The sequence below is a fragment of the Prionailurus viverrinus genome, chromosome A1 (genome assembly GCF_022837055.1).
Source record: "Prionailurus viverrinus isolate Anna chromosome A1, UM_Priviv_1.0, whole genome shotgun sequence".
Taxonomy (NCBI): Eukaryota; Metazoa; Chordata; class Mammalia; order Carnivora; family Felidae; genus Prionailurus; species Prionailurus viverrinus.
This window is the reverse complement of record NC_062561.1, coordinates 106,953,004-106,973,951: the sequence shown is the minus strand read 5'-3', so window position 1 is coordinate 106,973,951 and position 20,948 is coordinate 106,953,004. Positions and strand designations below refer to the sequence as shown.

The following is a 20,948-nucleotide window of genomic DNA, read 5'->3' as shown; positions in this document are numbered from 1 at the left end:
TAAGGGACAAACAGAGATCCATGGAAAGCAGGAAAGACACAGAGTAAAAATGAAAGAAAGTGAGAGAGACCTACACAGAAGAAAGCAAGAGTGACACACAGAGCAAGGGACAGAGGGCAGGGGGAGGAAAGGGTGGGGAGAGAGAGAAAGACAGAGAGAAAGGATAGAGTATAAATAAAAGAAAGGGACAAAGTGAAATAGAGATACAGAGAAACAAAAACACAGTCGGGGCACAAAGACAACAGTGCTTGCACACAAAGGGATGCAATCTCTCTCTCTCTCTCGCACACACACACACACACACACACACACACAAACACTCACACACACATAGGCAGAAAGGTAGGAAGAAAAAGATAAAGTAGATACAGAGAAACATATTCAAAGAGAGAGAGAAAGATGCACTCACAGAGACACAAAAATAGAGACACATGGTTGCCCAGAGAGACACAGGTACTGAGACATGCAGAAAGGGATACAAGCAAATAGAGAAACAAACAAGGAAAAACAAATAAGGTAGAGACAGACAGAGAAAGGGGGCAAACACAGAAATCCAGAGCATGATGTTGGAGAAAAAACAAAAGACATGTTTGCAGCCAAATCAGCAGAAGCAGAAAGATCGAGAATATGTTTGAGTCCCTGTGTCCAGGTTATTGTATTACCTCATTTTAATCACCATGATAACCCTATAAAATAAGATGTATTATCCTCATTTTGCACACTGGGATAATGAAGTTCAGGTCCAAGGTCATAGACATGAAATAAACAAGAGACAGAATTTGAACTCATGAAAATGAAAGCCCTGTGTGGGCAGGGCTGTTGCCTTTTCTCTCCTCTGCTGTGCTCCATTGACTAGGCCAGTGCCTGGTACATAAGAGATGTTTAAAACATATCTGTGGAAGGAAGAAAGAAAGAGAGGGAAAGCAAGTCAAAAAAGAAAGGAAGACAGGGAGGGAAGGAAGGAAAAAACAGAAGAGAAAAAAACAGCTCAAGCCCCCCAACCCCGTACCCCCCAAAGCCCATGTTCTATTTTTCCCAACCTTTTCCCAGGATTTTAGTAATAGGAAGCAATCAAAACATGGGTTTCTAATTCAGTAGTTAGTGCCTAAATATTTATAGACTTGCACACATGTAGAGTAAGCCATTTTAGAACACACAGAAAGTATTCATTTTATCTCCAGCCATTTAAAATCCCATTTGAATTTTTTTTTGAGAGAGAGAGAGTGAGAAAGAGAGTGTGCGAGTTGGAGAGGGGCAGAGAGAGAAGGAGAGAGAGAATCCCAAGCAGGCTCTGCTCTGTCAGTGCAAAGTCGGACGCGGGGCTCGATCCCACAACCCTGGGATCATGACCTGAGCCGACCTCAAGAGTCAGACACTCAACCCACTTGAAATTTAAAAGTGAATCTGCTGGATGAATCAGACCTTTTAGGACAGAGATCCCAAGGTCTTGGATTTCAGGAGAGCACTTTTTTCATTTGCCTTTCAGGACCATGTATCCATTCCAACTTGGACGTACAATGCCCAACAGACGTGACCATACAGGACTCACATCAACTGGAACCAAGGCTCTTGTTTCTTCAAAGTGTTCTTGGGGAGCTGTTTTTCCAGCAGCGTCTATTGGTTGAGCTGCTACAGGGCAGTCAGTGGTTGAACTACAGCAACCTCCTACTGAGTCATTTATTTATTTATTCAACTGCTGAAGTGGGCAGGCCTCTAACAATACCCTCCTAGAAACAAAGCCTTCTTCTTCCAGAACATGTGCTTAATCCTCCTCAGAAAATCTAAAACACACCCAAGCAAAATAGCCTCTTTATGTGCCTATGAAAAATGAAACTCTGGAGGTTCTGCTTAAACACAGGTAATTTGGCATCAACTATGATTTCTCGGGAAACAAAGAGCATCTGTTGATAGACGGAGACACAGAAAAGAAATAGAAATTGACAGTGAAAACAAAGGGGCAAATCCTTTCCGCCGTCAGTCCCGGATAACTAGCTGCTTAGTGCGTAAAAAAAAGTATGGTCTAATTCCTAAAGGATCATCTAAAATTTATAACAACACATGTTAGGGATTATGATTCTTCCATCTTGATTCTCTTCAACTTCAGACCTTTTTCCCAAAGCCCACTGATAATTATGCATGCATAATTGCATGTGTGACATCAACACACTCCATATAATAAGAATGAACTACATTCCAACAGTTTGCTTCCTTCACAGCCACTCCAATATTATACCTTGAAAAAATAAAGGCAGTGAGCCACATGGGTATTACAGAATGGGTACAAGAGTAACACTAAATGCAAACAGGCTGTCAGAGAATCCTGGGGCAAAGAATCCAGGCAAAAAACAAAAAAAACAAAAAAACCCTGCAGCCTCTCTTTTACCGAAGGGGGAAAGGAATGGTGGGGGACAGAGTGGAGGCCTCTGTCGAGAAAGGACCAGAGAGTACTTGAAAGGAGAGACTTGTACTGCTAACTGGGTGCGGGCTCCAGCACCCCATAAGTCTTTGCTTCCCCAGCGTGGGTTTGGGCAGGCCATAGTTTCCGAGATGCCAGGCCACAGTTCCACAAACCATTTGAAGGCATAAATGTAGCTTGAAAAGACCTCTGTGATTTCAAGTGTTAAAGCAGAAATTTCTGCAGCCACATCGTGGGTTTATTTCACACTTATCTTTTAGATATAATATTAAGAGGGACTGCCATTTACAATCTGCTTCTGAACAGATGTTTTCTAACCTGACAGCACTCGTTGGGGGGGGGAGGCACGGAACTCAGAGCAGGGGGAGAGTCCTGCTTTAGACCGGAGACATTTCAAAGTTGCCTTGTTTGAGAAAGACTGGTTCCAAGAGTCTCTGCAAGACTTGCCTTGAACCTGAATTTTATTTCATCTAAGTACAAAAAGGGCTGTGTAAACATAGAGGGCAGGGTAGTCTTCTCTGGAAACCCAGAAAAAGGGTCACCTGAGCCACAACTACTGTGATTTATTAATGAAATGTTCTGAAAAGTGCAGGGGCCCATTACCAAGATAATTTCTGCTCTGAGCTGGATGCAGCAATGGTCTGACTTGCTCCAGGCAATGATGCAAACATTTGATTTATCCAAACTCCCTCTGAGTTCTGTCCTCAGGAACTTGACTTTCTGATTTTTATAAAAAAATCTTTAACCTTTTATTTTATTTATTTATTTTGAGAGACAGAGCTGAGCAGGTGACAGCCAGAGAGAGACAAAGACACAGAATCCAAAGCAGGCTCCAGGCTCGGAGATGTTAGCACAGAGCCAGACGCGGGGCTCAAACCCACGAACTGTGAGATCGTGACCTGAGCCAAAGTCAGATGCTTAACCAACTGAGCCACCCAGGTGCCCCTTGACTTTCTGATTTTAACTGAGCTTACCATGCAGGGCTGGGACTAGTGAAAGATCGTGCTGGTCATGAGTACATGAGTATCCCAGCAATGAGGCTTCTTACATTGGTTACTTTATTTAAAAAATAATAATAATTCAACAGGGGAACCTGGGTGACTTAGTGGGTTAAGTGTCAGACATCAGCTGAGGTCATGATCTCACAGTTCAGGAGTCTGAGCCCTGGATCAGGCTCTGTGCTGACAGCTCAGAGCCTGGAGCCTGCTTCAGATCCTGTGCCCCTCTCTTTCTCTGTCCCTCACCCATGCGCACTGTGTCTCTCTCTCTCAAAAATAAACATTAAAAACAATTTAAAAATAACTCAACAAATTTTTACTGAGCACCTACTATACGTCAGGTACCATTGTGAGTATGGAGGATATAATTATAGATGAAAAAATAAAGTCCCTGCTTTCCTGGAACCTATATAATAGGAGAAGGGAGGGATTAAGAGAGAATAAAGAACAAGTACATATAAAATCTATAACAGGATAATAAGTTCCATGAAGAAAAATAAAGCAGTAAACAAAGACTATGGGATAAACATTGTAACGGAGTCTGACTCCATTCTTGGTGTATGACTACTGATAGCCTTCAAGCCCCAACACTCCCTTCTTCCCCCGCCTCACATCTGGGCAAGCAGGAGAGAAAGCCCAGATTTCCTTCCCTTGGCAGCAACAGGAAGTTCAAAGCACACAAGCAGCCCCACCTGCACAAGACCACTCACCCTAGTGCCTCCTCCTCATCACAATAAAAGCTGAGCCCATCCCTTTCTTCTGCTTTCTGAAGCCATTTTTAAAACATGTTTATTTATGGTGAGACAGACAGAGAGGGTGAGTGAGGGAGGGGCAGAGAGAAAGGATCCAAAGTAGGCTCTGCACTGTCAGTACAGAGCCCCACGCGGGGCTCGAGATCATGACCTGAGCGGAAATCAATAGTTGGATGCTTCACTGACTGAGCCACCCAGGTACCCCTGAAGCCATTTTTGGATTCGCTTGGGACCCTGCCCTGCTCTCCCCAGAAAGCCCCATTATGTAAGTAATAAACCTGTTCACATTCTCTTGGTGCATGTATGGTATCATAATGTGGCCACCACACTACACATCAGTAGGACCTGTGGTCAGAGAAGCTCTCTCTGGTGAGGGGGATTGGGATGGGCTAGGCAGTGAGTCATGCAAATATTGAAGGAACATTCAAGGGGAGGGAACTGAGAGCCCCCTTTCACTGAAGGGAAAGCAAGGAGGGCAGCAAATGTGGTGGAGTGAACATGGAGAGAGAGCAGTGTGGCAGGGAATTGGGGGATGAGGGGACATCCCAGTAGTGGAAGCAGACCACATAGAGCTGTGTGGTCTGTGATAAGGGAACTGAGATTTTCTTCCAAGTGAACCATCAGAGGGATTTCCATAGTGGAGTAACACAACCTGACCTATATTTTAACAGAACCATTCCAACTGCTATGCAAGAACAGAATTTAAGGGGACAAGAGTGAAGTGAAGAAGAAGCCAGTGGTAAAATATCAGAAGGAACCAGAGCTGGCTCAGATGAGAGCAGCAGGGAGGTGTTAAACTGAGGTTTGGTTCTGGATGTATTTGAACGTCAAATCTGTAGGGTTTACTCAAGGATTAGATGGGGTGTGAGGGAAAGAGAACTCCAAGGGAGATCCCAGGGTGTGTGTGGCTGAGGACTTGGAAGAACGGAGTTGTCGTTAACTCGGAGAGTCAGGTTGGGGCAAGGAGAGCACGCCAGAGGAAGTGGTGAAAAGTTGGGCTTTGGCCACTTTTGAGATCAGGTGTCAGGAAGATTAAGGAAGACCCAGCAATGGAGACCATGTAAAGCTCTCAACTGGCATTCTTGAGCTTGGTCGATATGAGTCTAATCTAAACACATACAATGATAAAGGGCAATCTGAACCTATCACGCTGGAGACTAGCTCTTCAATTTAGGCATATTCCCTAAGGTAACAAAAACTATCTCCGGAAGCCTCTTCCAGGGAGTCCCTGGCCATTGTGATCAATCTGTTTCCATTTGAATTCCTGCACTTAAGTCATTAACCCTTACATCAACTCTGGACATAACTGCTATTACACTCATTTTATAGATGAAAAAACTGGGGTGTTGGCTATTCAGAAAAGCAAGATAATTTGCTCAAGATCACAGAGCTTTTGAGACATGGAAGTTAGGCTTGAATTTCAAACTCCCTGATGCCAAAGGGCAAACAAATTAAATTACTTGCCTGATGTCACATGGTGAATTAATGGAAAGGTTGGAATTAGCCCCCTGACATGTTTACTCTAAATTTATTATTTTTTTTCCATTGGGAATAAAATGATCATTTGGAAAATTCTAGTCATTTATCACTTGCTGAAGATTCTTGTACTTGCTCATTGCAGGGTAAAGATTGGCCATTTCTCACTTTGATTTTGTATGTTTATAGCAAGGAAGTCAGGAACATACTATTAAAGGAAGAAGCAACGTGAAAAATTGCAAACAAATGATAAAATAATCTTAGATATAATTTTAATATTTTAAATCGATTTGGACTGTAGGAAAACCTCACTCACATACCATACATACAGGAAAAATAGTATATAATCCAAGAGGAAACAGGCATCATATTTTCAGGATTTCTAACTTTATATTTTTGTTTTCAGTGTTTTTAGTTGTGAAAACACAATATTATAAAATTACTAATATGTTAATATTTTAAAGTTGTAGTTTAAAATTATGCTGTATTGAAACTGGCTTTTATAATTACAGTGTGATTTTTATTGCTCATAGACCAATTATTTTCAACACTCACAAAAATTACTCTCATTTTACAATGACATATGCAGAAAACATTACCACATTCTGTTTAAAAATAAAATCCTTCCATTTGTATTGGGCTTCCCAGTTTAGATTTTTTTCACATATATCTCATAACTGGATTATGTGAGGGACAAGTGAGGACAAGTAAGTACTGTCACCTATTTTAGATAAAGATGGCAAGTATGGCTCAAAGAGAAGTGACCAGCAGAAAGTCATACGACAAGAATTTGAAACTGAGGGGCACCGGGGTGGCTCAGTCTGTTAAGTGTCTGACTTTAGCTCAGGTCATGATCTCATAGTTCATGAGTTTCAGCCCCACTTTGGCCTCTGTGCAGTCAGCTCAGAGCCCGGAGCCTGCTTCAGATTCTGTGTCTCCCTCTCTCTCTGCTCCTCCCCCATTCACGCTCTGTCCCTCTCTCTTTCTCTCAAAAATAAATAAACATTAAAAAAATTTTTTTTAAGTGGGCACCTGCGTGGCTCTACAGTAGGTTAAGAGTCCGACTTCAGCTCAGGTCATGATCTCATGGTTCATGGGTTCAAGCCCCATGTCAGGCTCTGTGCTGACAGCTCAGAGCCTGGAGCCTGCTTCAGGTTCTGTGTCTCCCTCTCTCTTTCTCTCTGTGCCCCTCCCCTGCTCATGCCCATGTGCGTGCTCTCTCTCTCTCTCTCAAAAATAAACAAACATTAAAAAAAAATTTTTTTTAAAGAGTTTGAAATTGAACCTGTGTCTTTTGATTCCATAGTTAATGAACTATCTGATGACTTTGTGCATAAAGTAAATTTCTTGGGAAATTTAATAAATAAGGGATATGTGTACTCTTAACGGAAATCATAGCATGAATGGTAAAAGCAGATAGACAGAAAAAAATGTGTATTTTATATGTATCACTACTAATGAAATATGAATCATTAAATTTTAAATAAGCAATTAAAAGCTTTTAATAATTTACACAGTCTGAAACATTCTCAAAATATTCATTAATTCCCTGCTAATTCTACTAGCATTTAGGGTGCTTGTAGTTATTTCTTATCCTAGTCCTTCTGAGGACTATATTTGTATATTTGTAGTTTCTAAGCAGAAAAGAAGGTTCTGGGAACCTGCCAACTTTTCTAAATGCTTTCATAGCTAGTAAGAGAATATTAAACACACCTTTGATTTACTTAAGGAAAAGTGAGTTTTAAAAGAGAGATGATTTACTCAACCATATAATAATATGTTTCAAATATCTGGGAGAAACAAATAACAAAAAATGTATAAATATCTTAAAATGCCTAGGTCTTGGAGATAAAATCAATTGTTTTGAGTGTTCCAGAGAAGAAAATGGTGATGAAACTAAGGACATCTTAATAACAATTATAGTTCACATTAATTTAAAAATGTCATTCTTTAGAGGTTATTAAGTGTGATGAGAAATGTTTCCAGACCTTCACGCTTTGATAAACTACATCTTTTACAAGAGGTGGAATAAGGAAAACATGATGATAAAACATTTGAGGTTATGTAGAAACTAAGAACATGAAAACATGATGAAAGAACAAATGTTCTTAATATACCCATTAAGGTGCATTTATTCACCTACATCAACTCAGCATCATTTAGTATCTTCCAGTGGAATCATATCCTTTGACACTACTATATCTTCTTCATTCCCACCCCTTACCTAAATACGACAAGGAAAAAGCTTGTCTGGTCTGGTCTTAAAGCTTGGAAGAAATGATGGGCGTTCTTCAGGGAAAAGAGGGTGGGTAGTTTTTCAAATTGAAGTCTTAAAAAAATCTCACAGTGCCAATACTTGATCACTGTTACTCAACATTTTCGTTTTGTTACACTCAAAAAAGCCCAGCAATCGCTTAAAGGTTCCCCACAGGATTGTCCAAACACTGCTAGTGAAAAAACTCAGTAAAATTTATATGCCTTTGATGAGCAATAATTAATAAATATTTATCAGTTATCCAGGTCCTGCAAAATGTCTCTCTTTTCATAATGGGAATCGAGTGTAACCCATTTTGTCAAAGTTTTAATGTGCTTTAACCCAAGTATCTAGAATCCTAAAGATGCTTTCTAGCTGCCAGTGAATTTCTTGGCTTTTAAGAAAACAGAAGGAAGAGGGGCGCCTGGGTGGCTCAGTCGGTTGAGCGTCTGACTTCGGCTCAGGTCATGATCTCACGGTCTGTGAGTTCAAGCCCTGTGTCAGGTTCTATGCTGACAGCTCAGAGCCTGGAGCCTGCTTCGGATTCTGTGTCTCCCTCTCTCTGCCCCTCCCCCACTCATACTCTGTCTCTCTCTCTCTCTGTCAAAAATAAATAAACACTAAAAAAAAGAAAAGAAAAGAAAACAGAAGGAAGAAAAGGGATGTAACTTATGATGTATACACTAGAATACATATACCAAAATACATATACTAGAAAGTATAGGTAGGCTATGCCTTCAGAATGTGAAAACATTGGTGTTTTACATGGAGACAAACTACATTGCCCAAATGATAAACCATAATAACTTTAAAAAAAAAGCATTTCATATGTGCACCATAACATAGGTCTTTGTTTTGCTGATTATATCCTGCCCCCTGTATGCTTTGGGCTCCAGATTCCCACGTCCAATTGTATATTCCACTTCTTTACCTTGATGCCTCATGAACAGATCAAAATTAACAGATACAAAAGGAATTTCATTTTAATTTCTCAAATCTTGATTTTCCTCATCTCTGCAAATGGCTCCCAATTTACCTATTTCCACCAGAAACCTGAAACTCATCATTGATTTTTTTACTTCACTCCCTACCCCTGAATTAACAAATCTTATTATCATTCCCTCAAATAGGTCCCAAATCAGTATAGTTTTTTCAGTTAGCCTTCGTGTTTTTCCAAATGCTCTGATGGGAATGACATGCAAATTTCTCCTTCACGTAGACTGAGCCCTTCAAGATCTGGTCTGTCAGTGGCCTGGCCAAAACTTCCTTCTCTTTAAATACTCAGACTGTGTCCTTTATTTTATTTTGCTTTGTTGTGACTGCAACCCCCCAGCTTTTCCATGGCTGGATCCCACTTGCCATCCCAATTCCTCAGCTCATAGGTCACCATTTCAGGGAAGCCTTCCCAGACCCCTCAACCTAATTAGCAAAGTCTCACCCTCACTACCCATCATCCTCCACCGCCTCACCCTCTTTTTCTTCATCACACTTGTCATTGTCTGTAATGAATTTCCTTCATTTGTTGGCTGGTTTATTTTCTCTCTCCCCAAGCTAGAGTGTGAGATCCATGAGAAAAGGAGTCCTGTTTGTCTTGGGTGCCCCCGTATATGGAAACCTGCAATATTACCTGAATGAATGAGTGAGTGACAGATATGATCCTATCCCTAGAGAAGGCTGCCTGCTGTCTTAGGCAGAATTTATTTAAATAAGATGAAATGCAGCAGGAATTCCCCCAAACGATCAGTGATATGCAGCACTCCCCCGTGTTCCTCACCAAGCAATATTAAATGCAGCATTACTGGTACGAAACCAAAGAAGTAGGTCCAGTCAGAAGTTGTATGATGGCACTTTGGTAACGCAGAAAACGTGGAGGATGGATGTGAGGAAGAGCTGCTTTCCTACTCTCCAAGGAAAAGAATAATTACTCCATCCCTCTGAGTAAGAAGGGCCAGAACCTTGGCTGTTTTAAAAGGGCAGTGCTGCTGCCAGAAGTTTGAGGCATATCCAATGTGTATGCCACAGGAACTTTTGTAATTGGACTTTTGAAATGGAGAAAAAAGACAGGGTTTAGGGGGTGGATAAATGCTTCCATCCAGGGAAAGCCAAGTCCAGGGTATTTTTATGCAACTAAATAAAACCACATACAGCTTTGGGCAAAGCTGTATTTATTTTCCTCTCCCCTCCTCCATTTGCCTTCAGGTAATTGCTTTAAGATTATTTCACACATACTAACTTTTCCCCCAAAGAACTTTAGTTAAGAATTAAAATATATAGGAATTCTGCTTTTAAACACTCGACTCAGGTGGTGAATTCTACCTGCAGGTAAATCTCCTTTGGAATATATCACTTACCCTTGGATGGACAACAAATCCGGATGTATTTGTAGAATAGGTGATTTGCTTTCTTTTCTTTAAGGATTTATTTTAACCAAGTGTCTAGGAGGCTTCAAACCACGGTTTATGAGACATACACTTTTAACTCCCTGAGGGTATGGACCCTATCATCTGTTCACTGTCTGGCTGTACCAGAACTCAATGCTATGCTCACAGAAGACATGGCCCCTTCTCTGCAGAAGCAATTCACTGAAAAGAATAAATACTGGACAGGGGGGGAAAAAAAAAGACCTCCTTGAAAGTGTAAGATGTCATAACAGAATGACTTTCTTCTTTTCCTGATCTTTAATGCCAAGAACTGTTTGTTCTCCTTCTGTGTGAAATCAGCAAAAGTGATTAGGTAATACAATGCATCTCTGCTTAAGAAAATTATTAAGTTTCTGTCTCTCTCTCTCAAAAATAAAATAAACATGAAAAAAGTTATTAAGTTTTCCTTTGGGCAAAGCTATTTTTATTTCTTTCTCTTCTCCACTTCCTTCAGGTGAATGCTTAGAGAATATTTCACAAACACTATCTTTTCTTCGAAGGACTTGAGTTAAGAATTAAAATATTTAACTAACTAAAAGAAATCAAGTGCTCTACTTTCAATTCTCGGTTCTCTCAAATTCTCTGCAGCTATAGCATTTTCTCAAAATTAGTGCATTAGAAATTCAGAGAGGTGAAAATGATATTTCATTTTATAAAAAAAATCAAAGGAAAACACTCTGAAAAAAGATTTTTAGTGAACATGACAAACTATTAATACCTTTATTATAGGAAATGATAGCTCAAACAGGTAAGAGAAAATATTATGTGCTAAAGACATAAATGAGTAAAAGGCTCAGAAGAGACATTTTCAGGTGAAAAAAGATAGAAAATTATTCCACCTTGCCAGTAATCTTAACAGAAAATTTAAAAACATGTTTGTTTCTAGTCTATAAAATTATAAATAAAATTATAGTTTTCCCATTAAAAAAACAAGACATTCTTTGTGCGAACAAAATATTATTAAGAAGGCCAACCAAATTGAGTTTCATCCATCATATCTGAAAGGGTGGATCTTGAAGATTGGTCTATTTTCCCTGTTCACCTCCTTCAGGGACTTTTGAGGAACCTTGAAGGAGGTGCTGGTTCCCCATGAAGCATAATTAGAAAACCATATTTTTAATATCACACAGTACTGATAAGAGACCGTACAGGGGCGCCTGGGTGGCGCAGTCGGTTGAGCATCCGACTTCAGCCAGGTCACGATCTCGCGGTCCGTGAGTTCGAGCCCCGCGTCAGGCTCTGGGCTGATGGCTCAGAGCCTGGAGCCTGTTTCCGATTCTGTGTCTCCCTCTCTCTCTGCCCCTCCCCCGTTCATGCTCTGTCTCTCTCTGTCCCAAAAATAAATAAACGTTGAAAAAAAAAATTTAAAAAGATCGTACAATATGCATCCTCCCACAATGGTCGATGAGACTCTAAATCACGTTAACCATTTCGAACAGCAATTTGGAAATATGGCATAAAAATCACCAAAATATCCACGTCTTTTATCAGCCTTCACTTCTGAGCCCCTATACTGGCGATCTTGAATAAAGATACTAATGGCAGCATCATTTAATACAGTAAAATGTTAGAAAAAATTGCATGTGTTCAACCATTCAGTACATACTTAATGAGAAAAAAAGTCTTGCAAAAAGCTAATGTTGTTACTGAAGGATAAGGAGGAAAAGGAATGGATAGGGGCACAGTTTAGAAAGTTCATGAAGAAGTACCTAATCTATCCTTTCCTGAAGGTGGCTCCTATTTTACTGGAGGGCATTAATTTCCTAAATTATCTTAGTCCAGATACCACATTACCAAAGAACACAATGAAAACTAGAAGAGAAAATATGTCAGGCTGTGGCATTATACTTAATTGTTCTACCAGGTCTTTTCAGAAGACCACAGCACCGACATTGGCAAAGCCTCCCAAAGAGAACAAAGGTCAGAAAAGTCTAGAACATGTCTCTGAGACTCTCTGTCTTAGCGATAGATCGAGGGAATCTGTAGCTAACTGAAGCACTCCTGACCAAGGAAAGAACAAGGATGGCTTCTGGCCACAACAGGGGTGGGGGGTTGTGGGTCGGGAACTAGACGGGAGGTCTCTACATGGTAAACTATGAGCTTAAAGTGAATGAGAGCATTTTATAAATAAGGTTATCCAGTTTCACATTCTTTTTGTGTTTTTCTGCCCTGTGTAATCCCATATCTTCAACAAAGTCTTATTTAAATGCTTCCAGCCTAGTCTCAGCTGTGCTGTGGGTAAAGGAAGGATTACATGTCCATATTTTAGCCAGCCAGAGAAGACATCTGGCCCACCATCCATGCCGTAAGCTGGCATGATGATGGCAAAGGTGATGAGAAATGAACAAAGAAGTTTAGCAAGGGTCAAGGGCAGGGCATCAATTCTGCTGCCCGTCCTACACAGGGGGCATTGTCTATCACCATTATTCATGGGGCTGGTGGAGATTTGATTACAGAAGCCCACTTCTTTATAGCCTCAAGAATGTTTAGAAAACCAGACAGTTAAAAAATAAGCACCTTGAAATATAAATGAGATCAGGAAAAGGAAAAAAACCTCTGAGGCAAAAAAGCAAACAAACTAATAAAGACAAATTTCAGGCTCTTGCAACTCTCTCTGCTTGTCTATTTTCAGAAAGGGGCAATTTGTCAATTGTCTGTGGAAATGATTGGTTTAGGTGGGTAGACACACATACATCAAAGCAAAATTTCTTTTTAAGTTGAAATCAAAACCAAACAGAAAGATATATTAATATAATCACATATTCAAAAGAAAAGAAATAGAAAACAAGTCTAATCCATGTCATTAGTTTTGTTTTGTTTTTTCAAAGAACAGCATTTTAAAAGATTCTCTAATTCAACCTTGTAATAACTGCTTTCTGTGTGCATCATCTGATGTCATAATCAGATGTGTGCTGTGTTTACAGAAATTTTAATCAGTCTAAACACCAAGTGGACTGGATTGTGGGTCGGTCCTATCCTGCCAGCATAGAGAGCACATTAGTACAATCCTGCCTAGCTCTCCTTTTATTTTTTCTGACTTGTTTTACATTCATTTCATCTTGGGGTATTGCAAACATCTGTCAGTCAGTCAAACTATGCTCTGGAAGAAGTAGAATATACACGAACAAAAATTAATTTTCTCCCCATGCTTTTTCTTTCTGAAATTACTTTTCCTTTCTGGTAATGATTATTCTTACCTTAGGTTGTTTGCAAAGATAGTGACAGAGTTCTCCAATATACTGAAACACAGTCACATTGTACTTTCTACAGTCATTCCAAAACTGACTTGCTGAGAATTTCTTCTTTAATACACAAGTAGCTCCTATGAGAAAAGGCAAACAAAACAAAACAAAACACAACAAAACACAACAACAACAAAAAAACAGGCACTAGGGGAGATATTTGAGGGCAGAATGAACAGAAAACTAAAATGATGTTGCCCTGTCTGTTGCACTTGTATTCAATTTCAAGACTTTTATAATCTATCAGTGGCTGTTTATATCAAGCTCATTTGAAAACATTAATCTTACAGTCCAATAAACTTTTTAAAAATTCATGTTACAATTCTGTATTTTGACTACAAATATATTCTTTTGGGGATGAAAGAAGCAATCAAAATGCTTAGGGAGTTGCAAGCGTTAGAGGATGACTACCGATAAGGGTTAGTCTTCTCCACAGGGATCAACAATATTCATTTACTTTTGACCTTGAATATGTACATCTTATTTACTTTTAAAACCTTAAAGAAGCCTTAGTATTTCCAAGGTTGAGAGTTAGTAAGGTAGAATTGGTAACACAGTACCAAAAACAAGTTCACTGATAGCTGCAGAATTCAACTGTAACGACCTGATTTTCACAACAATGTAAATCATATGACTTTTTTCCAAGAAAAATGCTAATGTCTCAACCCTCATCTTTATTTATTTTGGACACTGATCATAGTCTAAATATGCGCCTCCATAAAATTACTTTATTGTAGTTCAGACATATACACTGTGACATATAAACACACACATAACTATAGTTAAGTACTATTTCAGGGCCAGACACATAATCTGAGCATGTTTATGAATGAAATCTACTGAGTCACAAATTCTACCAACTGAGTTACTGGATGCCCGGGTACCTTGTCTTCAAAGACAGGCTCAACAATTCCTTCTATACACTTACCTTTGCACTGTGCATTTGCCACTCTTCCCTTCAAGGGGTAGGGTCTATTTCCCCACCTCTCAAATCTTGAATCTGGACTGGCTTTGATCATCAAAATACAGGTGAAATTATCTAAGTGATTTCTGAGGGTAAGCCTTTAAAGCAATGCAGCTTCCACATTCACCCTCGTGGAAGGCTCCTAGTACCATCTAAGGAGGCCAGGGTAGATCATCCAAGGATGAGTGACCGCATGGAGAAGGAAGCCCACTCAACAGTCAGCTCCAACCACAAGGCCAAATTTCCAAGGCACTGGTCTTTCCAGTTTCAGGAATAGAATGCTATGCCATGAAATTATGTCCTTTTAATAAACGTACTGTTGTAATTATATAATAAGCACACAATCACTCTGAATTCTACTGATAGAGTTTCAAACTTTAACACGAGTTACAATTAATAGGCATTTTGAAAACTTACCAGACATAAAATAAAAACTTACCTAACTCAATACATCCACCAATTCCCAGAAGAGCTCCTGAACTATGATACAGGGGAAGGGTTATATAAATGATGTCATTAGCAGTACAACCAAAAGCCCACAAGCCAGCAGAGCCCTTTAAAGTCTGCATCTGAGTGATCACAGCTGCTTTTGGTAGCCCTGGAAGACAAGAAAAGAAATATATGTAACAGAAAGTTTATGCTGGTATCAACTACAGTGGCAACTGAGACAAAATACATCAAAATATTACATGTGCTTTATAGGGACCATGCAAATGTGAACTGCCACTGTACTTAGTTCCTAGAATCTTGGATCTACCCAGAAGAATCAAAACTCAAATTATATAGAGTTTGGGATGCCATAAACTTCAAAGAGCCACAGCTGCTACAAGAATGACAAAAATGTTCCAAATCCGGAAATGTACACCCAAAATGAGGCAAATCACAACATAAATCTAAATTATACTTAAAATAGAAATTTTCTAGTGAGCAATTCTAATTCCAAGATTCTGTCTCAAGAACCAGTTTTATCATGTTTCATATGTCCTGAATTAAGATCATTATAGAATATCAGATTCAGTAATACATAATGTTGAAACAGTTCTAAACATTCATGAGCCAAACATCGATCACTTTCTTTTTCCCTTCCAGTCTTCTTCTATGTACAATGGGTTTCTTAAAAACATTTGTAGTTGTGATTAATATATAAAACGTTTTGCTTACGTTTTTTTATTTTCCATATCGTTATAGTCTTTTGGATTACAATGCCAGCATAATAAATTCATCCAGTTAGTACACAATGTAATATGAAATTGGTTTATTTGAGATTGAATATCAGCAATTTCATGTTTCAACATACAATTCCTTAGCATGGGACACAACTTGTTTTCACAATGATAAGTACCCTCTCTTAAATTCATTTGTTAGATTAAATGCTACTTTAGTCCTATTTTGTGTCACTTCAAAGAGTTCTAATATTTTTGGAATGTCTTCACTCAGAGGGTCCCAGCCCAAACCTACCTCACCAATAAAGTTACTTCACTTCACAAAACGCAACGGTGACAAGGAATATCATTTGTTGTTCCAGAGATGCAAGTGGAAACCAACGTCAGAAAAGCCACAGGAATAAGCAAATAACAGGATTAAAAGTGAAGAGCAGCAGATAGTAGAGCCAGAAGTATAGCCTTTTTCTCTACCCCACATACTGATACAGTCCTACTCACTATCTGTCAAAGGCAGGTCACTAATGTCAGTGGCTCTACAAACTTACCGCTGCACTTAGGTGGACTTGATTTCCCACTTCTAGAAATGGAGTCCTAAATTTCACAATGTGTTTCCCAAACGGAAGTACTTCCTTATTATTTTCAGCTTGCCTTGAAGTCTTATAGTAAAATATGCCCCTGCAGTGATGTCAGCTGCGAGGCTGTGTGAGTCAGTCCTTGTTTCTCTTCCCTCTGATATACAACTAAGGGGACATGTATAACTACCTCCCTCCGAAAGTGCCGCGGCATAGCTCACGAAGACAGCCCAGAGATCCATCCACTGGTGGATACGATCATGGCTGAACTGGACCCCAGAGGCAATGACAGAGAGAGGGAAGGGGCACAGGAGCCGTGGAGGTAGAGAATGAGGTAGCTGGCCCAAGAGCAGGCCAGCATGACCCTTGTGGCAGAGGAGATCCAAGGTGAAGGTGAGTGAGTGGTGAATTGCCCTGGCCACATGTGCTGCCGCTGGAAGGACCAGTTGCTCTCTCTCAGGAGTGACCACAGTGACTGAGGGGAGGGAAAGGAAAGTCAAAGAGGCAGACAAAGAGAAGTGAAGCAAAGTGACTCCTACTGGTTACCCCAGGACTCAAGAGGACCACCCATAGATCTCTATGACACCCTTTCTCCCAACACTTGATGATTCCCTCTACAAGGGCAGAGGCACACCCAAAGCCCCAAGCGCTAAGTAGACCCCCAGGCCCCCACCACTCTGCCTTTTTTAAGTGCTGCCAGCTCCAGAAAGAGAAACCAAGAACTGGTGCTATAGCGCCACCTTCTGGAAAACAAAAGGAAGGCTCCTAACTACCTTTGTTTTCAACTGTTTGTATCAAAGAAAACAAAACCTTGCCTGGGAGACCTGGCTGGCTCAGTAGATGGAGCGTGAGACCCTTGATCTCTGGTATGTGGCTTGGAGCCCCACATTGGTGTAAAGCATTACTTAAAATATTTACCAAAAACCCCACCTTGCCTACGTAAGAAAAGTGTTTGCCACTTTAAATACGGTGCCAGAGGCACTTTTCATCAAACATCGTGAAAAATCAGGGTAATACAGTATAACAAAAAGAAAATGACAATATTTCATGAACAGAACCTCAAAATATGGAATAATGGAATCTAACTGGTATGGAATTTAAAATATCTATCATGAAGAAATTCAATGACCTACAAGAAAACTCAGAAAGACAATATGATGATCTCAGGGATAAAATTAATGAATAGGAGTACTTTACCAGTTCTGGAGCTGAAGAATTCAATATATGAGATGAAAGATGCATTAGAATTCACTGGAAATAGACCAGATCATATGGAAGAGAAAATTAACTAGATGGAAGATAAAAGTATAGAGATGATTCAGGTGTAAGAGTAGATAAAAAGTAGGATTTTTAAAAAGTGAAGAAAACCTATGAGAACTATCTGATTCCATTAGAAAAGCCAACACAAGAATAATGGGTACCCCAGAAGGAGATGAGAGGGAGAAGGGGGCAGAATGAATATTTAAAGAAATAATAGCTGAGAACTTACCATACCTGGGGAAGGAACTGGGTATATACAAGTCCATGAAACTAATAGAATACCTTAGTATTTCAATGCAAAAGATCTTTTCCAAGACACATTGTATTAAACTGTCAAAAGCCAAAGATAATGAAAGAATGATAAAGGTAGCCAGGGGGAAAAGAAGACAACAGTCTACAAAGGTACCCCCATTACGCTATCATCAGATTTCTCAGCAAAAATTCTACAGGCCAGGAGAGAATGGAATGAAATATTCAAATATTGGAAGATATTGGAAGATAAAAACGGCCAGCCAACAACAATACATCTGGCAAAGTTCTTTCAGAAATGAAGCAGAAATAAAGGCTTTCCCAAACAAACAAAACTGAGGGAGTTCACCACCACACGAAATATTGAAAGGAGCTCTCTGAGCTGAAACAAAAAGACAAAAATACACAAAACTCTGATTAAGTCGCTAAGTAGTCAGAACTAGAATACTATAACTCTTTGTTAAAATAGTATAATAAACTCCTAGTTATAACATAAAGGATAAAGGAAAATAGCATTAAAATTAGCTCCTGGGGCGCCTGGGTGGCTCGGTCGGTTAAGCATCCGACTTCAGCTCAGGTCATAATCTCGCAGTTGGTGGGTTTGAGTCCTGCATCCGGCTCTGTGCTGATGGCTCAGAGCCTGGAGCCTGATTCCGATTCTGTGTCTCCCTCTCTCTCTGCTCGTACTGTGCTCATTCTTTCTCTCTCTCAAAAATAAACATTAAAAAAATAATAATAACTAGCTGCTACAACTTGGTAATAAAATCACAGCATAAAAAGAGATAACTTATGACATCAAAAATATAAAAGGGCAAGAATAAAAAGACAGAAACTTTATAGGTGAATGAAGATAAATCGCTATCAGCAGAATAAGAACTATTTTATCTAAGATATTTTATGTAAATGCTTGGTAACCACAAAGCAAAAATCTAGAGCAGAGACATTAAGCATAAAAAGGGGGGAGACTGAGCAAACCGCATGGAAAACCACCAACTTCCAAAGGAAGATATAAAGGGAAGGGAAATGAAACAATGGAAACACAAAATACCCAGAAGGCAAAAGATAAAATGACTGTAGTAAATCTTTGCATATCAATAATCACCCTGAATGTAAACAGATTGTACTGTAAGTCAAAAGGCACAGCGTGGCTGCATAGGTTAAAACAAACAAGACTCAACTATATGCTGCCTATAGGAGACTATTTCAGCTCTAAAGACACACATAGGTTCATAATCAAAGGATGAAAGATGATATTCCAAGCAAATGGAAATGAAAGGGTGGCAGGCATAGCCATATTTATATAACAAAACAGATTTCAAGCCAAATGAGTAATAAGAGAGAAAAGGTCATTATATAGTAAGGGGTCAATACAGCAAGAAGATACGATGATTGTCATTATATGTTCTCCACACCTGAGCATCAAAATGTATTAAGCAACTAATAACAGATCTTAAGGGAGAAATAGACAATATAATAATTGTAGGGGACTTCACATTTGATCTTAACCAAAAGACCAAGAAGCAATTGTAGGGGACTTCAATACCCCACTATCAACAATAGGTAGATCATTCAGTAAGAAAATCAACAGGGAAACACTGGAACTGAACCACATTTTAGAACAAATGGGCCTAATAGATATAAACAGAACATTCCATCCAGCAGCAGCAAAATACATATTCTTCTCAAATGCAATGCAAAAGTCTCCAGGGTAGATCACAAAACAGATCTTAGCAAATTTAAGAAGAATGAAATCATACCAATTATCTTCTCTGACCAGAATGGTATGAAACTGGAAATCTGCAACAAGGGAAAATGAAATCTACAAGTGGTGGAGGCTAAACAACACACTTCTAAACATCCATTGAGTCAAAGAAGAAATCAAAAGGGAAATAAAAAATGTATCTCAAAACCAAAGAAAAGAAAACACAACATAACAAATATTGTGGGATGCAGCAATAGCAGTCCTTAGAAGAAAGTTTATAGCTATAAATACCTACATTAAGTAATTAGAAAGGTCTCAAGTAACCTAACTTTATACCTCAAGGAGCTAGTAAAAGGAAAAATTAAGCCCAAAGTTAGCAGAAGGAAGGAAATAATGAGGATCAGAGAAATACAAACCAAAATTAAAAATTTAAAAAAATCGACAAAAGTAAAAGCTGGTTCTTTAAAAAGTTCAACAAAATTGGTAGACTAGAGAAGAGAGAAGAATCAAATAAATAAAATTAGAAACAAAAGAGAAGACATTACAACTGACACTATAGAAATAAAAAGGATCATGATAGACTAATATGAACAATTATATGCCAACAAATTACATAACATAGAAGCAATGGATACATTGCTAGAAGCACACAACGTACCAAGACTCAATCAGGAAGAAATAGGAAATCATAACAGATCAATAATGAGTAAAAAGACTGAGTATAAAAAAACCAAAAACTCCCCAAAGTGAAATCTCCAGGACCAGCTCCTTCACTGGAGACTTTTACCAAACATTTGAAGAAAATACTGACAAGGAAGCAACACTTCCAAATGCACTGTACAAGATCAGCATTACTTTGATACCAAAACCAGATAAAAATACAAGAAAAAAAAATAGTAACCAATATCCCTGATTAAAACAGATGCAACAATTCTCAATATTAGCAAACCAAATTCTAGAACACATTAAAAGCATGATACACCATGACCAAGTGGGATTTATCCCTGGGATCCAAGGATGGTTCAACATATGCAAATCAATAAATATAACACACCACATCAATCAGATGAAACCTAGAAATCACACGATCATTTCAAGAGACCTAGAAGAAAAGCATTTGATAATAAACATCCTCTTTTAATAAAAACCTTTAACAGACTGTGTATTGAAGGAATACACCTCAACATAATAAAGGCCATATGTGACAGTCTGACAGTTCAACAGAGAGAAATTGAAAACACTCCTAATAAGATCAAGGACAAGGCAAAGGATGCCTACTATTACAATTCCTATTTAATATATTACTGGAAATCCTAGCAAGAGCAATTAGGCAAGGTAAAGAAATAAATGTTCTCCAAATAGGAAATAAAGAAGTAAAACTGTGATTATTTGCTGATGATATTATCCTATATATAGAGAAAATCCCAAAGAATTAGGCAAAAGACTATTGGAATTGATCAACAGTTTCAGTGAAGGGTCA

The 20,948-nt window shown here is 39.0% G+C and overlaps 1 protein-coding gene across 1 annotated transcript in view; it reads right to left on the bottom strand.

Moving 5' to 3' along the window:
* SLC27A6 (solute carrier family 27 member 6) overlaps positions 1-20,948 on the bottom strand; it is a 74,952-nt gene that overhangs the window by 25,584 nt on the left and 28,420 nt on the right. The window contains exons 3-4 of the mRNA XM_047871909.1: positions 14,962-15,120; positions 13,514-13,638 (exon numbers count right to left, since the gene is read on the bottom strand). Of these exons, the coding sequence (XP_047727865.1) occupies positions 13,514-13,638; positions 14,962-15,120 (284 nt within the window). The remainder of the gene's footprint in view (positions 1-13,513; positions 13,639-14,961; positions 15,121-20,948) is intronic.